The sequence below is a fragment of the Cornus florida genome, unplaced genomic scaffold (assembly GCF_030987335.1).
Source record: "Cornus florida cultivar Cherokee Brave unplaced genomic scaffold, ASM3098733v1 CherokeeBrave_3.0.0_Hap2_Chr04, whole genome shotgun sequence".
NCBI classification, from domain to species: Eukaryota; Viridiplantae; Streptophyta; class Magnoliopsida; order Cornales; family Cornaceae; genus Cornus; species Cornus florida.
This window is the reverse complement of record NW_026775574.1, coordinates 54,447,251-54,470,607: the sequence shown is the minus strand read 5'-3', so window position 1 is coordinate 54,470,607 and position 23,357 is coordinate 54,447,251. Positions and strand designations below refer to the sequence as shown.

At 38.7% G+C, this 23,357-nt stretch overlaps 1 protein-coding gene across 10 annotated transcripts in view; it reads right to left on the bottom strand.

Annotated features, from left to right (window-relative positions):
- LOC132303266 (nucleolin 1-like) overlaps nt 1-23,357 on the bottom strand; it is a 33,398-nt gene that overhangs the window by 7,338 nt on the left and 2,703 nt on the right. For 8 of the 10 annotated variants that reach the window (XR_009481157.1, XM_059800455.1, XM_059800457.1 and 5 more), the window contains 12 exons: nt 18,097-18,165; nt 17,899-17,994; nt 17,693-17,806; nt 17,493-17,597; nt 17,232-17,333; nt 16,524-16,610; nt 16,246-16,331; nt 16,060-16,174; nt 14,833-14,921; nt 14,647-14,737; nt 14,458-14,546; nt 6,502-7,227 (listed from right to left, as the gene is read on the bottom strand). Coding sequence is in view for 9 of the 10 variants with exons in the window: in XM_059800455.1 (XP_059656438.1) it covers nt 6,543-7,227; nt 14,458-14,546; nt 14,647-14,737; nt 14,833-14,921; nt 16,060-16,174; nt 16,246-16,331; nt 16,524-16,610; nt 17,232-17,333; nt 17,493-17,597; nt 17,693-17,806; nt 17,899-17,994; nt 18,097-18,165 (1,728 nt within the window). In the remaining variant the exon portion in view is untranslated. The remainder of the gene's footprint in view (nt 1-6,501; nt 7,228-14,457; nt 14,547-14,646; nt 14,738-14,832; nt 14,922-16,059; nt 16,175-16,245; nt 16,332-16,523; nt 16,611-17,231; nt 17,334-17,492; nt 17,598-17,692; nt 17,807-17,898; nt 17,995-18,096; nt 18,166-23,357) is intronic. The other 2 variants (XM_059800456.1, XM_059800458.1) reach the window with 2 other exon arrangements.

Sequence of the window (23,357 nt, the reverse complement as noted above, 5' to 3'; positions counted from 1 at the left end):
ACCATGTTTCTTCCAGCAAACATCAACCGTATGTCTCGTACTATTGCAGTGAGTGCAGAGACGAGAACTAAAGTCGGTAGAAAGAGGAGCTGGTCGGGAACTCCTTTGGACAACAAGAGCCGAGGCCTCTGAGTGATCCTTTATTGCCATGGTGACCTGTCTCTGTGCTTCACGACGAACTAGAGAATATGCTTCTTCCAGGCTTGGTGATCCAAACTATGATCCAAACCTGCAACAAAAATATAGACCCGATCCTCAGAAATACGCTTCCTCTGTTTCTCAATATCAGTTGCACACGTCATATCATTTGGTCTTCGATAATCAAGTTCCTTGAAGATTGAGTTCAGCTCATTGTAGTACTCTACAAGAGGCCAACCATCCTGACGCAATTGAAAGGACTTCATCATCAGTTCATAAACCTGAGAAGAATCAGAGACATCAAGATAGCTTCTCTTTACCGCATCCCAAACCTCCTTGGCTGTTCCACACTGCACAAAGTGGGACATCAGATTTACCGTCATGGAATTGATAAGCCAAGACTTGACTAGGGCATCCTCAGCCTCCCATTCATCAAAGCTTGGATCATCCTCTACAGGTGCAACCTTTCTCCCTGTGATATACCCCTTTTTCTGTCTACCAGCGATATGCATCTCCAAAATCTAAGACCAAACAGGATAATTAGCACCATCCAATTTAATAGGAATGGGAGAAGAAGTTTCGTGAATAGTCATCGTGTATAACTTCTTGCTGTCAGATGAATTTTCGGTTAGAGAGGAAGAATCAGTGGTTGTTTTGGCTGCCATTGATCGTGGCTAAGAGGTATTGAAGACAAGTAGCAGCAAAAGAAAAGAAAAGAAAAGAATGCAGCGGAAATTCCTTTCCCTTTTCTTTTTTTTTTTTCAGCTCTGATACCAAATAGATAAATGGCAGAAAAAGTTATCTATCTTTCATATATCTCAAGGTATTTATACAGAATACACAGACCTATTCAAGGTAAGTCAACTATATAATTAATTTGACAACTAATACACGCTAACTCCTAATAGATAACAGCTGTAACTATTAATAGATAACAGCTGTACATTCAGCTATACACGCTAACTTACACTTCCTCCTCTAGATTGCCATAGAGGAAAGCATTCTTAACATCAAACTGTTGGAGAGTCCACTCTAGGTTGGCTGTTAAAGATAGCAAAACCCGAATAGTATTCATTTTCGCAACTGGAGCAAACGTCTCCTGATATTCAATGCCATATGTCTGAGTATAACCCTTTGCCACCTCTTGCCTTGTATCGGTCAATCGACCCATCTGCCTTATGCTTTATGGTAAACACCCATTTGCAGCCAACACTTTTCTTCCCTTTCGGCAACTCCACTAACTCCCACGTAGAGTTTTTTCGGAGAGCTCTCAATTCTTCAACCATCACCTCTTTCCACCTTGGATTGTCAAGTGCATCCTGTAATTTTTTAGCAATAGCTACAGAAGACAGCTGATGGGCAAAAGCCTTAAAGGATGGTGAGAGACGATGAGAAGACATAAAACTTGAAATAGGATATTTATATTTTGACTGACAAGTACGATGTGATTTTCTCAAGGCAATAGGCAATTCTAAGTCATTAACAACATTAGAATCATCTGAAGCATTAGGATCTACAGAACTATTATCAACAAAAGAGAATGGAGATTTAACAAACTCTACCTCGGGATTACCTGTTGTCGGGGCTGGTCATTTTGCTCGAGAGGTAACCTTTCTCTTCTTAGATATACCAACTCAAATGAAGACATATGATGGCTTTTTGGAGGGAGAGTCAAAGAACCGCCTTCTGCTTTTTCATTTTTTCCATTTTTTTCATTTGTTTCATTTCCACTCTAATTCAAACATAGGCACAATATAAGACTTTTCTTCACTACTCAAGGTCTCCCCCTGAAGATATGTCGTAAAAGCAAGACTAGAAAAATAGGCTTGTTCCTCGTGAAAAGTAACATCCATAGAGACAGAATTTTTTTTACGGAGGGTGATAACACTTGTAACCCTTCTGAGTAGCAGAATAACCGAGAAAAATGCATTCGAGGGAAAGAGGGTCAAGCTTACTACTATGGTGTACATGGACAAAGCTTATACAACCAAAGACTCGAGGAGGAAGATGATTAACAGTAAATGGCGAGCAAGTAGTGAAGACCTGAAGTGGAGTTTGGTATTGAAGAACTCTGGAAGGCATCCAATTGATCAAATAAGTTGTTGTGAGGACAACCTCCCCCCAATATGACTTTTGTACTATCATTGATAGAAGCAGAGAACGGGATACTTCGAGAAGATGACGATTTTTTCGTTTGGCTACTCCATTCTGTTGAGGGGTATCAGTGCAAGAAGTTTGATGAATAATGCAATGGTTAAAAAAATAGGATTGGAGACCCGAATAAATGTACTCACCCCCATTATCAGAGCGGAAGACTTTTATCTTTGAATTGTACTGTGTATGGGTCATTTGATGAAAGGACTTAAAAATAGAGAAAACTTCACTTTTTTCTTTCATCAGATAAACCCAAGTAACTCGGTAGTAGTCATCAATGAATGTGACATTTAGCACCTGACAAATTAGTTACACGAGAAGGGCCCCAAACATCACTATGAACAAGAGCAAAAGGAAATGCACTTTTATTAAGACTTAATGGAAAAGGTACCCTATGATGTTTAGCAAGTTCACAAGTTTCACATTGAAATTGAGAAACATCAACAGCAGAAAATAAAGAAGGAAACAATTTTTTTAAATAATAAAATGGCGGATGTCCTAAACGCTTGTGCCATAACCAAATGTCACGGGATAAACCAGTAGTGGACTGCACAACATGAACTGAGGTTGAAGCAGCTGGTATATCCAAGAGATAGAGGCCACCTCGTTCACTACCATGACTAATCCTCGCCCCCGTTTGGAGATCTTGAAATATACAATGTGTCAAAAAAACGTGACAGAACAGTTTAAGGTTTTAGTAAGTTGACTGATAGACAGCAGATTATTGGACAATCTAGGGACATGAAGAACATTGGAAAGAGGCAAAGAATCAAAAAGAGTGACTGAACCTTCACCAATCACAGGGGTTGGTGAACCATCAGCAGTTGTGACACAAGTTTTAGTATGTGAGGAATAACATGAGAAAAAATGAGATATAGAGTTCATGTGATCAGTTGCCCCTGTATCTATAACCCAAGATTCTAAGGAAGACTTACCGGATACACTAAAACAATGACCGAGGTTACCTGAGGACGTGGCTTAAAAACTGGACCCTTTAGTAGAGAGCAAACGAGCACACTCCTGAATCATTTGTTCCATTTGACCAGAAGAGACTTAGCAGCAGATTGGTCGCCATTCTGATTACTGGAAGAGGTATAATGAGCCTTGAAGCTAGAACGACACCCTTTTCCGCCCTTACTGCCTTCACCTTTGTCACCCTTTTTTCCCGGCCACCAAGGCGGATAACCATCAAGTTTAAAGCATCATTCTCTCACATGTCTAGTCTAGTTACAATAATCACAAACCAAACAATCTTTGTCATCAGATTTAGTAGTTTTAGCAATATTACCAAATGCTGCAGTTAGTGGAGGATCGGTCTGATGTGCTAATGATACCCGAGGTGATTGACTTGTGGTAGAAACCAAAGCAGATCCTTCTGGAGAAGGTGGCATGAGCATAGCAGATCGTCGAAGGGCCTGGGTACGCACATAAGCATAGGCCTCACGCAAAGAAGGAAACAGATCTTTTCCAAGCACCTGATTCCTTATTTGGTCCAGATCTAAGTTAAGACCAGCAAGAAACTCAAAAACGCGTTCTTTTTCAATATGCTTATTCAACAAAGCGGTATCATCAACACATTCCATTTCACAAGGTTGATAATAGTCGAGCTCTTGCAACAAAGCTTGGAGGGCATTGTAATATGCCTCCAATGTCCTTCCCTGCTCAATAGTAGCCTGAATACTACGCTTCAACTCATAAATTTGTGCCTCATTTCCTCCCACAGAATAAGTCTGAGATACTGCATCCCAAATATCTTTAGTGGACTTGAGCCGCATATACCCAAGACTAAGATCAGAGGTCATATTTTGGAGGAGCCAAGAGCAAAGTATTGCATCTTCTACAACCCAAGTCGTGAAAGTTGGGTCATTGATCTCAGGTCGGGGCTTTTCCCTAGTTAAATACCCCAACCGGTATACAACTTCACAAAGTGTGACCAAGCCAGATAATTGGTGCCATCAAGTTTATGAGGCAACAATAGGACATTCATCAGATCTTGATGCAGGTTAGATGCGGTTGGAGGAATCATTAGAGTCTGAGAATCAATCTCAAAAGTCACAGAGGTTTCAATCTTGTCTGCCATAAAGTCAAATAAGGATACCTGGTCTGTGGTGGCGGGCAAGGTTGTCGGTAGGTTCGGGGTGATAGAAAAAAACTGGTGTTTGGGTAAATAAGATATATTTGCAGAAAACCCTAAAAGAAAAATAGGATTTATAATTTCCTTTCTAGATGGCTCTGACACCTTGAAGATATCTCTAGAGATAAAGGAATAGGAACAATTCTCCATGTTTATTCTTCTCCTTGTGGAGGATTTAAATAGTACACAAATAATTACAAAGGAGGAAAGAAATAATTACAAAAAAGGAAAGAAATTAAAGACTAAAAATCAGCTCCTATAACTATGCTAATCAACACCTAATCAGCACATGTAAAGCTAATTATCTATATATGTTAACAGTTATATAGTCAACAATACAGCTAATTATCTATATGTCAACTTTTTTCGATTTCTTGCTTGTACTGGGTTTTATTAGAAGAAGTTGGTGTTTGAGAATCTGAGACTGATATGGATGATTCAGCTTTTACAAGACAGATAACCCAATGATGTTGGATTAGATGCAGAGATATCACAATATACGTATATAAATTTTGTATCTGTCAATTAAATTAACATAAGCATAAAAAGTGAAGATGCTTTTTCCAAAAGATTTGTCTCTAGAGATCTTCTGCAGATTGAAAGATGGTTTTGGACTATTTGGTCTTAAATTTGGATACCAAACAAAATGGAATCCAAAGGTTGATTGGCTGTGGAATTGGAGAACACGGTGATCGGAGAGACGTTGGAGAAGGTCTTGTGGGCTTTGATGGTCTGAACAATTTCTGAAGAAGGGCGAGTCGGGTGAGTCAACCCGGTGAGCAGAGATTGCACAGAGAGAGAGAGGGTAAGAAGTAGACAACCCCTTCACTTAAAGGGTATTCTTGTAGTTTTTTAAAAAAAAATTAATTTTCAGTTTTAAATTTAACATTAAATATTAGGGTCAAATTTGTCATTTCACAGCCCGATTAACGGGTTGGACACGGATATTGGGGCAATGTGATCACTTTTTAATGAAATTTAGGTTGGGGTGTTATGACACATATTTGAAAGTAGTGGGGGTTTTATGATTTTAACCCTTAATTTGATTATAAAGGTTGCATCAGATGATAAAATATGGAATTACAACTTTTGTTGGGATTTCCAAAAGTTGAAAAATAATAAAAATAAACTCAAAGTACAAATCTTATAATCAAAATGTCTCATCAAATTTAAAATAAAATAAAAACTATAATTATTACATTATTTAATTATCAAAAAAAATTATTTTTAGCTGATTTAGGTTTATAGTATATTTGAGCTTTTATTTATAAAATTATCAATCGTGTTATGTCAATAGGACTTATGTTCACAAATTTCGTAGTACAAATTGAGTCCATACCTTATTTCAGTTTCTAGCTTAAATAGTTTCCAGGGATTCTTGGGGTAAAGTCTGTTAACCTGATTGTAAACCTTCTTTTTTACAGTGGATTTGGTTTTGCCAGAACGAAGTCGCGTAGATTACCCTTTGTAGAGTTTTCCAGATAAAAATCTGTTGTGTATTATTTTAAATTACTCTGGATTACATATGTTTTTTACTATCGGCAAGATTTTTAAGTTAAAACTTGTACTAAATCTGTTTTAATTTTGAAAATTAGTTAAAACAGTTAATCATTTCTACAAACCCACCGAAACTAGGTCCTGTGTTTTTCCTTGTGCGGCTCTCTATCATAACCTTGGGTTCCGGTCCTTGGTAATATCACATCCAAAGGAAAATTAATGGTGCTTTATGGTTCTATTTCTATGAAACCACCCCATTCAGGAAAAAATAATAATAATTAATTAATGTTGTTTTAAGTAATATAGTGCCCCACGTCAGCAAAAGCATATTGCACTGGGCAACTATTCATTCCACATAACCTCTCACACTCATATAAGGAGGATGACTGGAGCAATGCAATCCAAAATCGTTTTCACCCCAATGGATTTGTTTTCAAAATGATTTATTTTATTTCTTACAGATTCATTTTAATTTACCAAATAGCAAATTCAACCAATTAATTCCCCAAGACCACGTCTAGCAATTACATTATTACAATGACTATAAGATGATTTAAACGAGCATGAAGATTACGTACCAGTAAGGCCTACACAAGCTTGGTCTGATGGGTGTTCCACATCATCTGCCACCATTACCAAACCAGCCACCTCCACGTCTACCACCAAACTGAGAACCAGCATCTCTTCCACCACTCAAACCAGCATCTCTTCCACCACTCAAACCAGTATCTCTTCCACCACTCCAGCGAGCATCTCTTCCACCACTCCAACCAGCATCTTTTCCACCACTCAAAACAGCATCTCCTCCACCACTCCAGCGAGCATCTCTTCCACCACTCCAACCAGTATCTCTTCCACCACTCAAACCAGCATCTCCTCCACCACTCCAACGAGCATCTCTTCCACCACTCAAACCAGCATCTCCTCCACCACTCCAGCAAGCATCTCTTCCACCACTCCAACCAGCATCTCTTCCACCACTCCAGCGAGCATCTCTTCCACCACTCCAACCAGCATCTCTTCCACCACTCCAACCAGCATATCTTCCACCACTCAAACCAGCATCTCTTCCACCACTCCAACCAGCATCTCTTGCACCACTCCAATGAGAATCTCTTCCACCACTCCAACCAGCATCTCTTCCACCACTCCAACCAGTACCTCTTGCACCACTCCAACCACCACCAGTTCTGAAACGTGGCTTTGCCTCTTCCACTGTCAAGGTACTGCCTGCAAGTTCAGATCCATTGAGTTCAAGAGCTTTGTTGAAACCATCACTGTCCCTAAAGTCAATGTAAGCAAACCTGCCACCACAAAAGATGCGAGAGAAGTCGTCATTACTCAGAACATATGCAGTTCATCAGCCCCAACCTTAGGCAACAAAAAAGAATCAGACAAGTGGAAAATAAAAAAGAATCCGAAACATCAGAATCAAAAAAGATGTAAAAGAGAAATTGTGAATAGAGGTGCTTTCTTAAATAGAGCTGGCTTCCACCACAATCTTCAAAATATCACCTTTTTAAAAGAACCTAAGAGAACACACCTCCGATGATGTCATAGCATCACACCAATCTGCTACACTTGACAGTTTAAAGACCCATTCAACCATTAGTCATGAAATTAATTTCTAAGGGGTCAAATTGTATACCTAGTGTTCGTATTATCTGTTCATTTAACTCTCATTCCTTTGAGAAGCGCCTATTTTCCTGGCAAGTTAAAGCAACATTTTCATCCCTTAAAATTAGCACTTGAGAACGTATTCAATTTCTACTGCCCGCAACTAGAGATATCACAAAAACATGAAATTTTTCGGATGGATTTCTTCTTAAGGAACACAAATAAGCTATGTATCATACACAAAAATAATAATAATAATTTTCAACTCATGAAAAAAGAAAAGTAAAGGGAAAAACCCCTCCCGTCAGACATTTAAGCGACTTAGGGTTTCTGAAGTTTGGGTTTCTTTTTCTTAGCCCTTCCTAGCGGGCTAGGGTTCCGGTGAGGGAGATGTGGGTTTCAGACAATGTAGGTGGGGGCTACTATTGTGGTTTTGTCGAGTCTGATCACGTGCTGATTACGTGAAGGGTTTGGGAGGTTCAAGTTTGTCGATTTGGTCTCTACATTGGCTACTGGCACGTTTGAACCGGTTCAGTGTGTTTGAACCGGTTCAACCGGAGTGGTAAATTTGGACTTTCGCTACTGCCAAAGTTGAACCGGTTCAAGTGACGCATTGAGTTGCAACACGTTTGGGTAACAAAGTTGAACCAATTCAAATGAGCTGAACCGGTTCAAATGAGCTAAACCGGTTCAACTCCCCTGGGAACCTACGTGATTTAACTTCCTTATTGGTTTTGGACTCTACAAAAGGCAAGTTCTTGTAGGACAAGTTGTGTTCCATTTTCTGGGACTATATATATCAACCTTAATCAGATTTTAGGGTGTGTAAGATAATTTGAAGAGAGGATTATCATACGTGTTGTATAATTGATTAATTTGCGCCAACACAAGAGAGAGCAATTAAGAGAGCTTGAGAGAAAATTCTCCATTGTAATTCTTCATCTTTTTCATAGTGAAATTTTTCAGTGCGCTCCATGGACGTAACCCTAAGATTTGGGTGAACCATGTATACCTTGTGTTTTTGTGTGTGATTGTTTTTTTCTCTTTCGTGATTGCTTATATTATTCCTCAAACAGCGTTGTTTCTTGCGTTTCCGCCACAACAACTGGTATCAGAGGATCCGGTTGATTGTGCAGCAACTCCAATAGCTACCTCCTCCAACCCGCTAGTGGGGGCAGTTAATCCTCACACATCCGAGCCTCCTAAAACTTCATGGAGGAGTTTCTTTGATGGTGCAGCACAGAAGAAGATGGAGCAGTTGTCAACTTGTCATACATATGTGACAACAATGATGCTCCGGTGGTACACATACTGGAAGAGGATATCAAGGAGGAAATCGACTTGTGGAAACACTTGATAGCAGGGTATTTGGTGGGGAAACAGCCTTATTTCCCAACTTCCATGACTTTCTGAAGATATTTAGAAGAGTGTTGGCTCTTTTAAGGCAATCAACATGCCCAAGGGTTTCTTCATGGTTCGGCTTGAATCAGAGGATGTTGTGAATACCATATGTTGAATCAGAGGATGTTGTGAATACCATATTGCAGAGAATTCATACATATCAAGGCCGGCCTATGATCTTGAAACGGTGGGATAAGAATGCGAATTTGGAGGAGGTCCTAGGGTCTGTGCCCATTTGGATTCGCTTGGTTGGACTGCCCATTCATTGCAGGAGTGCCATAGCCATCTCTAAGGTTTGTTCGAAATTTTCAAAACCTCTTTTTCTTGATGAAGTCACCATGGCTAGGGATCATGGGAGCTCTGTGAAGGTTATGGTGGAAATAGATGTACATGAGGAACTCCCTAAGGTGATTCAAGCTAATGTCCATGGGATTCCTAGTGAAGTTAAAATTGAATGTGATTGGAAGCCACAAATTTGCAGGAAATGCAATGGTTATGATCACTCCAAGGCTAAATGCCCCCTGAAACCTGAACCCCAAAAGAAGGTGATCTCGGAATGGGTGGTGAAACAAAAGGGCAAGTTCATACCTGTAGATGGAGGTGATCCTAACCCGGTGGTGATTTCTAGCAATGTAGATGTAGAGGCCAACTCCTTGCAGATTGTGCCATGTGCAGAAGAGGGTGCAATTAGGATGACAAAAGAGCTTAACCAGGTTCAAAATGATGAAGTCACAGCTGAGAAGACTGTGAATGGAGCTTCTAAGAGGATAATGCTGAAAGTGGCATAATGGTTGTCGTAGCTGTTTCTGAGGATGAGGGTAATGCCAATACCTCTTTGTCTCCACGGGGGTGTGAATCATCAAAGAAGAAGAAGAAGAAGAAGGAAGCTGATGTTGACCCTAATAAAGTTCACGTAACTAGAGGTATGGTTGCTGGTGGAGCTAATCCACCAAACTCCTCTATTTTATGATTGGGTTTTGGAATGTCTGGGGACTCGACAGGAGAAGAATGCAACATGAGGTTCGCTCCTGGTTGGGTAAGCACTCTTTATCCTTAGTTGGGATTAGCACTAGAGTGCATACAAATAAGTTTGACATTATTAAGTCTAGAATCAATAGAGACTGGAGTTGGTCTCACAATTGTGATGCTATCAGTTGGGGTAGGATCTGGTTTGGATGGGATCACTTGAGACTTGATGTCCAGATATTGGAAGGTAAGGCTCAGGTTACTCTGTTGAAGGTGGTGGTTCGTGGATCAAATAAAGTTTTCTTTGCTTCTTTTGTTTATGCTGCCAATGCTGTTGCAGAGAGGAGACAGTTATGGAAGGATCTTGTGGATTTATCTTCTGCAGTTAATGGGACATGGATGTAATGTTATTGATCAATTGAGCCTCACTGAAATTCCTACTTTCAATGGTCAATATACATGGTGTAATAAGCTGTTTGTCCAGAGGAGGATTTATGGTCAACTTTATAGAGCTTTGTTGAATGACACTATCCTAACTCACAAATTCTTCTCTCTGCTCCCAAAGCCTACCCCAATGATATCTGATCATTGGGGTCTCTGTTTTCACTATCCTATGGAGGTAGCTACTGGACCAAAGACTTTCAGATTCTTACGAGTGTGGAATCAACAAGATGCTGTTAGACAGGTTATCTATGAGGTGTGGCAAGGTTGTGTGTTTGGTGATCCTATAGAAGCTCAAGCTCACAAAGTCTGCTGTCAGAACTTGGAACAAGGATAAATTTCGATCTGTCTTTGAGGGCGTGATATCCTCCAGGAGAACCCTTGAGGACTGTCAATTAGCTCTATCCTCTGATCCTATGAATGGTGAAGCCATTGCTGCTGAAGAGAGGGCTAGAAGACAGTTTGAGTGTGCTCTATCCAATGAGGAAATAGTTCTATCACAAAAAGCCAGGATTAAATGAATCAAGGACCAGGACAGGAACTCTAAGTTCTTCTATCAGAAAATCAAGGACAATAGGACTAAGAATAACATTACTGTAATGCAGTTAGAGGATGGAACCTTGACCTATGATCCTTCAAGTATCCAGAATCCGGTGGTCAAACACTTCTCTGACATATTCACTAGTAATTCAACTGCCAAATCTCTTCCTAATGCTGAGTTTGTTAAGAGAACCTTGAGGGATGATGATGCTGCTTTATTAGAAGCTGTGGTAACAAGAGAATGAAAGCTACAGTGTTCAGTATGGGAGCTGATAAGAGCTCCAGGCCCTGATGGTTTCACCACAAGGTTTTATCAACAATACTGGAGCATTGTAGGTGAAGATGTTACAGATGTTTTCATTCATTTCTTTCATCAACCTGTCATGGGGATTGGGGAAGAGCATTAATAGTATTTTTATCACTCTTGTTCCCAAGAAGAAGGCTGATAAGGTGAGTGAATTCAGGCCAAGATTATGGCAAACAGACTGGTTCTAGTTCCTGACAACATAGTGGGGAAAGAACATAATGCTTTCATCAAAGGGAGTAAGATTCAAGACAACATAATTCTAGCTCATGAGTTGATGGAGGGTTTGGGGCCAAGAATGCTAAACCTACTCTTGCTTGGAAGGTTGATCTCCAGAAGGCTTACGACAGTGTCCAGTGGCCTTTTTCTCTTGCAGCTAATGCAGTTGTTTGGTTTAGGGAGCAGATGGATTGGGTGGTTAAAGGAGTATATTTCTTCTGTCTGGTTTTCTATTCTCATTACTGGCAGTCCATATGGTCACTTTAAGTCTGGGAAAGGCCCGAGACAAGGATGTCCATTGTCTCCTTTGTTGTTCACTCTGGTGACTGAGTACCTTTCTGGGATGTTAGAGCATGAAAATAGACAGGGTAGCTGCTAGAAGAGCCAAGGTCCCTGTCACTCATCAATTTTTTGCAGATGACCTGCTCGTAGTAGTTGGGACTAATACAGCTTCTGTTATTACTCTTAAGAAGGTCATGTAGCATTTTGAGGATGCCTCTGGCCTCACTGTTAGTAATGATAAGTCAGAGGTTTCCTTAACATGAATTGTGAAGAGAAGAAATACAGTATTGAGGACTCTTGGTTGTAAGACTGGTACTCTCCCTTTCACTTATCTTGGATTGCCCATTTCTGACAAGGGTACGAGGATGGTGGATTGTAGGACTCTTATTGAAAAATTTGAGGCATCTACTACTAAATAGAGAGGTTTGAATTTATAAATGGCTGGCAGGGTTGAACTGGTTAGGTCAGTGGTGATATCTATGGTACACAATTGGTCCTCTGTTTATTCTTTGCCTGCTGCTGTGGTCAATATCATAGAGAGAAGGGTCAGAAATTTTATATGGCGTCATGAGGATGATTGTCACAAGCATCATGATCTTAATTGGATGACATTGGCCGCTCCTATGGAGGAAGGTGGGCTTGGTGTGAGGAGGATTGCTGATATTGATATGCCTGGGACTTTCTCCTTTTCAAAGATAGACTGTGGGTGGATTGGTATCAGAATTGCAATGTCAAGATGTCTACTTACTGGCATGTTGTTATGAGGAATTCACAGTCTTCTATTTGGAAGGATATTATATCTGTTAGGGATGTGATTAAACGGAACTTCAGGTATAAGATTGGTGATGGCTCTGGGATTAAATTCTTTTTAGATCCATGGTGTGAGGGTATGTTCCTATCAGAGAAGTTTAATCATAGGATACTGAGGTAATTGTGTACTGATAAACAGGCTTCTCTCAGTAATTTTCTGGTGAACAAGCAGTGCGATAGCACTAAATTATGTCGTTCTACTCGGGTTATTCAGCGATATATGCAGGGTTTTGATATCCAAGATGGTCCAGATCTCTTAACATGGCAGTCCAAGCAGTTCACATTCGGGCAGGATGGGAGGCTTGTAGGGTTCAGAGACCTCAAGTTGGATGGGCACAGCTATGCTGGAATGGTGGTAGGGTTCGTTGGTCAGTTTATTCTGCTCTGATTATCCAGAATGCTGTCATGACAAACAATAATCTTTAAAAGAGAGGTATATCACTAGCTTCAAGGTGTCTCCTATGTTTGAATCAGGTGGAGTCTGTGGATCATGTCTTTGGATGTTGCTGTTATTCGTAGCAAGTGTGGTGCAGCTTGGGTGATATTATGAGGTGGAATTTGCAAAGAAGTCATACTCTTGGTGACCTTGTGAACTCATTTTCTCAGCAATTTGCAGTGAAAAGCATCAGAAACAAGATGTACAGAGTGCTTTTCTCAGCTACTTTATACTTCTTATGGACTGAAAGGAACAACAGACTTCATGGCTCAGCTCATAGAGAACCAGCTATAGTTGGTTAAATGTATTCTTTGGGAAGTTTTGGATGTGCTGGAGGTATGCCTCCAGGACATCATCACCTAGATTGTCTCGTCTTGAGATTTGTGTAGCAAGGGTATGCCCTTGCTGTTCTTTCCTCCTCCCTCTATAAAGTTTGATTGTTTAATGAGGGTATGCCCTCATTTTTTATCTTGTACATTATTGTTCTATTTATAATTTTTTTTCTTCATTTAGGAAAAAGAAATTAAGCTATGTATCATAAATTGTCTACATATTAGCAACATTAGATATCCTTTCAACCATACTAGCTTAATACAGCACAACACTGAATTTAGCTGGTACAAAGTCAAAATAGAATCTCAAAACTGAAGTATAACATAAATATACAGTGAAAATTTAATTGCTAAAAAGTAAGGAGTCTACAAACTGAAGCACTTTTGATTCATTTTTATGATGAAACAATATTGTACTGCTCCTATATGTTGTATCCTGTCAATATCTTTAAAAGATATAGGGAGGTTGTATATTATGACACAAGGAATTCATGCACGGGATATAGAATGCAAAATATACCGCATGCATTGTCTGATTGATATATGGATGGTGCATATTATGACACATAGGATACATGCATGCCATTTAGAATGCTACTACGCTGCACATATAATTTAATTGTTCTTGTCATGTTTAAAAACTGTCATTCTTCAATATTTTCTTACCCAAATATACATGCAGTCCTTTTTATTTACGGATAATCTAGAATAAAACAACAAATTTAAAGACTCGTTTGCTTCCATTGCAACCTAGGAAAACTTTGTGGCATTTAAGAGTCCATGGAGGATTCCTATTGGATGCGAAATCGAATCTACAAAATTTGTAAGATCGAAATTAAAACAGAGATATACTAAAATAGCGCATAGTTTAAATTCTACAACTACAATATGCAGGTTTGACATTTATGTGCATATTAGTGATCAATATATGAAAGGAAATCGAACATGACTTTTTTCAAGTATATAGACATGTTTTAAATTGGCATAGAATTTGATGGTTTATGCATCTTCGCATATTTTTGAATTGTTTAAAAAAATTAAAGGTAAATTACAAGATGAACCCATATTATAAACCATTAGAGAAGCAAGAAAACCATTACACGGTAGGATACACGATTCAACTACTACAATGACCTACGAGAATTACGAGATTATAGCAGAAAGTAATCAGCAAAGATGTACAAACCCTATAACACCACCATTATAATCTTTTGGAACGGAAACTCTAGAAAACTCTCCGCAAGAACCAAAATGTTCTTCCAATGCACATCTAATCTGCAATTCATAAATGGTACAAATTCAATCACATATATACAGAAGTGTGAGAAAGAAAAGAAGCACTAATGCTGGAGTAAAATGCGCTTGTAAAACAGACCTCATCGGCCCCACCACTTTTATCAAAACCTCGTATAAATATTGTTAGCCCTTGAGCTCTCCCTCCCCTCTGATATGAGTCTCTCTCCTTGCTATAGTTTTTGGTGATGAAAAATTAGACTCATGAAATTGAATCAGTGTAACTCATGACACTTTACTTCAAAAAAAAAAAAAAAACAAGTTATACCTGCGAAATGAAGTGTATGAGCCCCTTTCTCTGGCAAAATCAAGTCTCACACGGCGACGTAATATCTCTTTACCATCCAACTTGATGGCCTGCAGTTAAAAAATATATACCTAGTAAAAATACAAACTGAATAAATTTGTTTATATGAAGCAGAGCTCAAGAACAAGATACAGCAACAACAACCAATATATTACATATCTCAGATCCTTCCCAAATACAACAGTTACAGGCTAAGGTAACCTGGGAGAACATAATATGCTAAGCCGTGTTTTCAGTATAATACCAATAGCACCAAGGATCAATTTAGTTAACTGGATTATTACAAAATCAATATCATACACTGATATTGTGCATCAAGAAGTTCTAGAAACAACTAACAAGACTAATTATTTTAGATGTCAGATATGAGCATATTTCTTGTTTGACGTGCAGAATGCGGATATATACACATTAAAACAGCTGTGAGCATAACAATGGACAGTCAAAATAAAATGAAATAATATACTACTGGTAACATCACATTACAAATAAAATAAAATGAAATAAAATACCACTGGTAACACCACATGACCATGTATCCCATATTCAATATGCTCTGTTTGTTTCCATGTAAAACAATTTTCGTTAAATATTTTTCTTGTAAAACCTTTACATGCAAAATAAATTTTTCCCACTTTATTTCATGGTGTTTGGCTTTATTTCCTCAAGGAAAATTCACCAAATCCTCTTGTGGTAACTTGTTTGTCAAATTAACATATGAACTATTGTAACTCAAGTCAGAAGCCCCTTGCTATCCATTCATCATTTAAAAAGTAATGTTACAACCATAATGCTCTTTTTTACAATTGCACCAAGTAATTTGTTATGTAAATGGGTGTACTCATTGTTATACACACATTTGTACATATCCAAAGCATGAAACCTTTAGAATCAAAAGTTTCGCAAGTAGAAACTTAAAGATATTTATATTTCAACGCAGACAAGTTGAAAATTCAACCAAGGGGCAATCAGCAACAAAATAGATCGAAAAACAAGCAACTTTAGTGGTTCAATAAAAAATGGATTGGTTAAGAGAGGAAGGGTCGAACGAGGTATAGTATTGATAGGCCGAAACAAATAAAACATTATACAACATAGTCATTGTAATTGACCAATTTAAATGATCCAACACCACCAATCCAATCACCGAGGTTTCAGAATTCTCTACAAGTCCTAAATGGAGACAACCTTTTTTGTTGCTTCTACTGTGGCAAAATCAACATGGCCATATCCCTTAAAAATGTCATTATCCATTGCAAAACGGATGTCAACAATTTCTCCTGCATCTTTAAAAAAGTTCTCCCTGTAGAATTAAATAGCAATCAGATAAAGATCGGCTTGGATAAATATAACAAATTTGTGAGGAACACATACAGATCAGCTCTTTCAATAGAAAAGCATAAGTTGCCAACAAACAGTGTTTTTGATCCCACGTGTTCAGGAGTGCCATGACTTTGTGCCTGCATCAGAAATTATTACAATTTCTCTTCCAATTCTATGGCATATAGTTTATACTAATGATACAAAAAATATATATATATGTTTGAAAGAGAATATATAACATCAATTGAATTAGTGCTTACACCTTTCTTTAAATAGATGGAAAATAAGTTTGGAAGAGAACATATAAGATCAATTGAATTAGTGCTTACTGCTTTTTTTTCAGATCTGGAATCAATGGTATCAGCTTGCTTGATCTCTGATTTGGCGACTACATCATCCATTTCTACATCTACATCCTGTTTAGCCAAGAAAGTTTGCTTAGTTAAACGCGCGTTGTTGGAGAATGACCAGAAGGAAGTTTTTCTAAAGCAAGCCAACAGCTCCTACAGTTCTCATCCACAAAACAAATTAAATGCATATGCCAACTAAAACAACCATCCCTTTTTGTCAACCTAAAATAAATTTTTAAAAAAAATTAAAATTAGATACGAACCATTGCAGAGATTCAATTTTAGCACACCATACAAACTCAAACTCACCTTATCATACATGCACACAACAAGTATAGTTTGATCATAAGAGATTAGATACACTAATTATCATATTTAAATCTCATGGTTTTTTTATCTCTTTAAAAATGATAATCTGAAACATGTGATTGGCAATTTTATCTGTAATAATTATTTTATTTAGTTCCCTGCGGTATGCAATTATAGTATTAGTTCAAATTCATCACATGTCCAACTTCTGATGTGTAATTACAGCAAAAGACTGACCTAGCAATCATCAACCAAAGTTAGGCCACATCAAATATCACAAATTGCAGCTAAACAATTTTGCCTTTTTTTATGAAAAATCCTATTTTTATGCGTGATAGATCAGATTTCAACTGTATTATTTTAGAAAGTGGTCTTCACATTTTTCTTTGGAGTTCTGGAAGGCAGATTCTCTTCTTCCCCATTAGTGTCTTCACTCGAACTACATTCCTCAAAACTCCTTACATTTCTAACTTTGGTAAGCTGCCACAATTAAATACAAGCATGAATAAGAAGAGCATCAATTAATGCAAAAGCAAGAATAAAAAAATTACAGTTGGAACATTCCAACTTCAACAGAAAAAATAATATTTTAAAGTATTAATTCAAATTTCTAGTATTATTTAAAGAAGTGATATGCACATTTTTCTTCAAAGTTTTAGAAGGTGGCTCCTCTTCTTTCTTGGAAGTGTCTTCTCCAGAAGATTCCTCATCAGAGTTATTGCTTTTCTTTGAAACTTGGGTAGGCTGTGCCAATTACGTTCAAGCATGAATTAGAAAAACCAGTTAATTCTCATAAGATTGTTAATCAATTTATTTTCACAATTTTCAAACTCTTCTACCTTCTTAACTAGCGGCGCATTTTTAGGCTCGTTATCAGAATTTTCCTCATCACTGCTGTCTCCCCTTTTCATAGCTTTTGTGCTTTGTTTTCCAGCAACTGGTACACCAGTCAGCTGCAGCATATTGCACTAGGTGATCACTCAAACAAAAGAATTAATAATAGAGCAAGATATATAGCTGATATTGAATGTGCATAATAATATACCGGAACTTTCAACTTTTTCTTTTGAGGCCCTTCATCATCACTTTCCTCATAACGATCATCCTCGTTGCCATCTTCTTTAAGGTTTTCCTTCTTCTGCTGGTGCAAAAAAGGTAAGTAATAAGTTTTTAGATTACCAAATATGCCTTGTTCTGTTATATGGTAAACTGAAAAAAGGGAAAGCAACAGGGAGGGGCAGACCTGTTTGGATTCCTTTGTTTCATTTGTTGAAGTTGGCCTTTTTGAAGGAAATACTCTCTTTGTAGGAACCTGCAAAATAATGTGATTTAATTTAGTTTTCATAGAGCAACACAGAACATCAAAGAAATGGTAGCAGCAACTGGCTGTAAATGTGTCTTAGTTTAACTTACAATGTAACAAATGTCCATAGGGTTCAGTTAGCGTGTACAGCTGTTATCTATTAGGAGTTAGCGTGTATTAGCTGTTATCTATTAGGAGTTAGCGTGTATTAGCTGTTATCTATTAGGACTTAGCGTGTATTAGTTGTCAAATCAGTTGTATAGTTGACTTACCTTGAATAGGTCTGTGTATTCTGTATAAATACCCTTGAGATATGTAAAAGAAAGACAACTTTTTCTGCCATTTATCAATTTGGTATCAGAGGAAAAAAAAAAAAAAGGAATTTCAGCTGCTTTCTCTTTTCTTTTCTATTTTAACCTTACTTCTAAAGACCTGCAACAGCAGTCAGCAATCTTCTTTGTGCTGCTGCTACTTGTCTTCAATACCTCTTAGCCACGATCCATGGCAGCCACAACAACCACTGATTCTTCCTCTCTAACCGAAAATTCATCTGACAGCAAGAAGTTCTCCACAATGACTATTCACGAAACTTCTTCTCCCATTCCTATTAAATTGGATGGTGCTAATTATCGTGTTTGGTCTCAGATTTTGGAGATGCATATTGCTGGTAGACAGAAAAAGGGGTATATCACAGGGAGAAAGGTTGCACCTGCAGAGGATGATCCAAGCTATGATGAATGGGAGGCTGAAGATGCCCTAGTCAAGTCTTGGCTTATCAATTCCATGACGGTAAATCTGATGTCCCACTTTGTGCAGTGCGGAACAGCCAGGGAGGTTTGGGATGCGGTAAAGAGAAGCTATCTTGATGTCTCTGATTCTTCTCAGGTTTATGAACTGATGAAGAAGTCCTTTCAATTGCGTCAGGATGGTCGGCCTCTTGTAGAGTACTACAATGAGCTGAACTCAATCTTCAAGGAACTTGATTATCGAAGACCAAATCATATGACGTGTGCAACTGATATTGAGAAACAGAGGAAGCGTATTTCTGAAGATCGGGTCTATATGTTTCTTGCAGGTTTGGATCACAGTTTGGATCAAGTTAGTAGTCGTGTTCTAGCTACCTCTCCTTTACCAAGCATGGAAGAAGCATATTCTCTAGTTCGTCGTGAAGCACAGAGACAGGTCACCATGGCAATAAAGGATCACTCAGAGGCCTCGGCTCTTGCTGTCCAAAGGAGTTCCCGACCAGCTCCTCCTTCTACCGACTCTACTTCTCGTCTCTACACTCACTGCAATAGTACGAGACATACGGTTGATGTTTGCTGGAAGAAACATGGTTATCCGGAGTGGTTCAAGCTTAAGCAAGCTGAGAAGAAGAACAAGAAATTTGCTCAGGTTGCTATCCCCGACACTTCTCCATCTTCTGCTTCTCATGTATCTCGAGTGTCTTCTCAAGGAGGTAATTCTGGTTTGGCCTTTATTTCTACTGCTTCTAACACCCGGGTTATTGATTCAGGGGCCACTGATCATATGACTAGTAACTCTTCCATACTTGACTCTCTAATACCTTCACCTGTTAAGTCTGTTCAGGTTGCTAACGGTACTCCTATGCCAATTACAGGGGCTGGGAATGTCTCACTTTCTCTTACATTCTCCATGTCTTCAGTTTTACTTGCACCTAATCTCTCTAACAGCCTTCTTTCCATTAGCAAAATTACGAAAAAACTTAATTGTTCTGTAACTTTTCATTCTACCCATTGTGTGCTTCAGGACAATCTTACGAAGATGACGATTGGCATTGGTAAGGAGAGAGGAGGTCTTTACTACTTGGAGAAGGGGATAAGGGAGTTAAAATCTGAACCTAGCCGTGGTTTTCAAGTAAAGAGAGAGTCTGACAGAGAGAAGATATTTTTATGGCATTGTCGTTTGGGACATCCATCTTTCTCTTATTTAAAACGTTTATTTCCTAAGTTATTTTGCAATATTTCTGCTTCTAGTTTAGGGTGTGAACAATGCATTTATGCTAAAAACCATCGTGTTCCTTTTAAAGTGAGTTTCAATAAAAGTCCTATTCCTTTTTCATGTGTTTACACAGATGTGTGGGGTCCTTTTTCTACTCCTTCTGCTTCGGGCCATAAATACTTTGTATCTTTTATTGATAACTGTACTAGAGTGAGTTGGGTTTATTTGCTAAAATCTAAGAGTGATGTAATACATGTTATTCCTCAGTTTTACAAAATGATTGTCACCTAATTTCATACTCAGGTTCAGGTTTTCCATTCTAACAATGGTGGTGAGTGTGTGAATCCGTCTCTTACTGATTTCTTCAAACAACATGGCATCCTCCCCCAGACAACGTGCACCTACACAACACAACAAAACGGCATAGCAGAGCGTAAGAATCGTCATCTCTTAGAGGTGGCTCGTATCTTATGCTTTACTATGAATGTTCCTAAGCGTTTCTGGGCTAAGGCTGTCATGACTATTGTTTTTCTTATCAACCGAATGCCTTATCGTATAATTAAATATCAAACTCCATTAAGAATGCTATCCCGATTTCACTCTATTCCTTCTACACTTAATCTTTGTCCTAAGGTTTTTGGTTGTGTGTGTTATGTTCATATACATTCTCTTCATAGGGATAAGCTTGACCCTCGTGCTCTTAAGTGTGTCTTCCTTGGTTACTCTAATTCACAAAAGGGCTATAAATGTTTTCATCCTCCTACAAGTAAATACTATGTGTCCATGGATGTTCAGTTTTGTGAAAGAGAGTCTTATTTTTCTGGGGATGTATCTCTGATTCCTCTTCAGGGGGAGATTAGTAGTAAGGAAGAGGAACGATTATGGCTGGAAGAAAAGAGGTTGTGGATTTCAGGTAAGGAGGAGGATTCAGCTGTTATAAAAAAAGGAGAACCTTTAGATACTCTTGATCATGTGGAGACTAAGTTCGATGAAAAAATAGGTGAAAGACCAGCCCACTTGTTCGAACAAGTATATGTGAGAAGGAACAAGGATGCCACTGTCATGCCGCCTCCTTCTAACTCTAGTATCCCTCTTGATGATACTACCATGCCATCGGATGAATCTTCTAGGATTAACTCTGAGGTACATGTTTCTTCTCCTTTAACTTCAACTTCAGATATCAATTCTAACCCTGTAACTTCTGTGGAGACTGCTGCCTTGAATCCATAAGTTGGTGATCAGGGTAGGAGGTATCCTTTTCATGATCGTAAAGAACCTGATAGGTTGGGTTTCTCCAAATTTTCTTCTGATGTTGTCTATCCTATCTCTGCTTTTTTTTCCTATCACCGTCTGTCTAAGACTCACCTAGCTTTTGCCCTTTAGTTATCTTCTGTGTCTGTTCCTAGTCATTTTCAGGATGCCCTTGGAGATCCTGAGTGGAAAGTTGCTATGGTAGAGGAAATGAAGGCTCTCCAGAAGAACTCTACTTGGGAGTTGGTCGAGTTACCTCAAGAAAAGAAGACCGTGGGATGTAAGTGGGTGTTTACAGTGAAGTATAAGTCAGATGGAACAGTTGAGAGGTACAAGGCTAGACTAGTTGCCAAGGGATACACTCAGACTTATGGGATTGATTATCAAGAGACCTTCGCTCCTGTGGCCAAGATGAACACTGTTCGAGTTATACTCTCTCTCGCAGTTAATTTGGACTGGCCATTACAACAGTTTGATGTGAAGAATGCCTTCCTTCATGGTGATTTGATAGAGGAGGTGTATATGGATCCTCCCCCGGGGCTTACACCTGAAGGAGGTAAGGTATGCAAGCTAAAGAAGGCTTTATATGGGTTGAAACAATCACCAAGAGCATGGTTTGGCAGGTTGAGCTACTCAATGAAGAAGTATGGTTTTAAGCAAGCTTTGGTAGATCACACTCTCTTCTATAAGAGGAATGGTGATGATATTACTTTGCTTATCGTTTATGTGGATGACATGATTGTTACAGGTAGCAACACCAATGAGATAGAGAAGCTTCGGAGCTATTTGGCCGAGGAATTTGAAATGAAGGAGTTGGGGGTTCTGAAATACTTTCTGGGCATTGAAGTGTCTCGGTCCAAGCAGGGACTTTTTCTCTCTCAACGAAAGTATACATTAGATCTCTTGCCTGAAACCGGTAACTCTGCGTGTGTTCCTATAGACACTCCTATTGAAGTAAATCATAGCTTAGCTATCTATCCTAATCAGATTCTGACAAACAAGGAGAGATATCAGAGACTAGTGGGGAAGTTGATCTATCTGACTCACACTAGGCCTGACTTGTCGTATGCAGTTAGTGTTGTGAGTCAATTCATGCACAATCCGAGTGACCGACACATGAATGCAGTGAATCGTATTTTGGCTTACCTAAAGCCCTCTCCAAGTAAAGGTATTATGTTCTCCAGGCATGGACACCTAGACATTGTGGGTTATACAGATTCTGATTTTGTGGGAGCCAAGTTGGATAGGAAGTCTACTTCAGGGTATGTGTCATTCGTTGGAGGCAATTTGGTGACCTGGAGGAGTAAGAAACAGAATATGGTATAGTTGTCTAGTGCAGAAGCTGAATACCGTGCTCTTCATCATGCAATTACAGAGCTTACATGGTTGAAGATTCTCTTAAGTGAGCTTGGGTTTGGTCCAAAGAAACCTATATTGATTTTTTGTGATAATACGACAGCTATTGATATTGCTAATAATCCAGTGCAACATGATCGAACTAAGCATATTAAACTTGACCGAAACTACATCAAGGATAACCTGGATTCTGGTGTGATAGAGGTTCGTTACATTAAGAGTGCGAACCAGCTGGCTGATATGATGACTCATGGTGTTACTAGTGGCTCGTTTCATACACCACTATCCAAGTTGGGCATGTGCGATATCTATGCACCAACTTGAGCGGGAGAGTTAGCGTGTACAGCTGTTATCTATTAGGAGTTAAGCATGTATTAGCTGTTATCTATTAGGAGTTAGCGTGTATTAGTTGTCAAATTAATTGTATAGTTGACTTACCTTGAATAGGTTTGTGTATTCTGTATAAAATATAAATACCCTTAAGATATATGAAAGAAAGACAACTTTTTCTGCCATTTATCAATTGGTTCTGCTAACCTACCCAATCTTAAGGGAAGTTAGCATTGTTCCCATTTTCAGTGTGACAAAGATTTTTTTTTTTTTCCAGTGCGACAAAGTTTGACCTCGTTGAC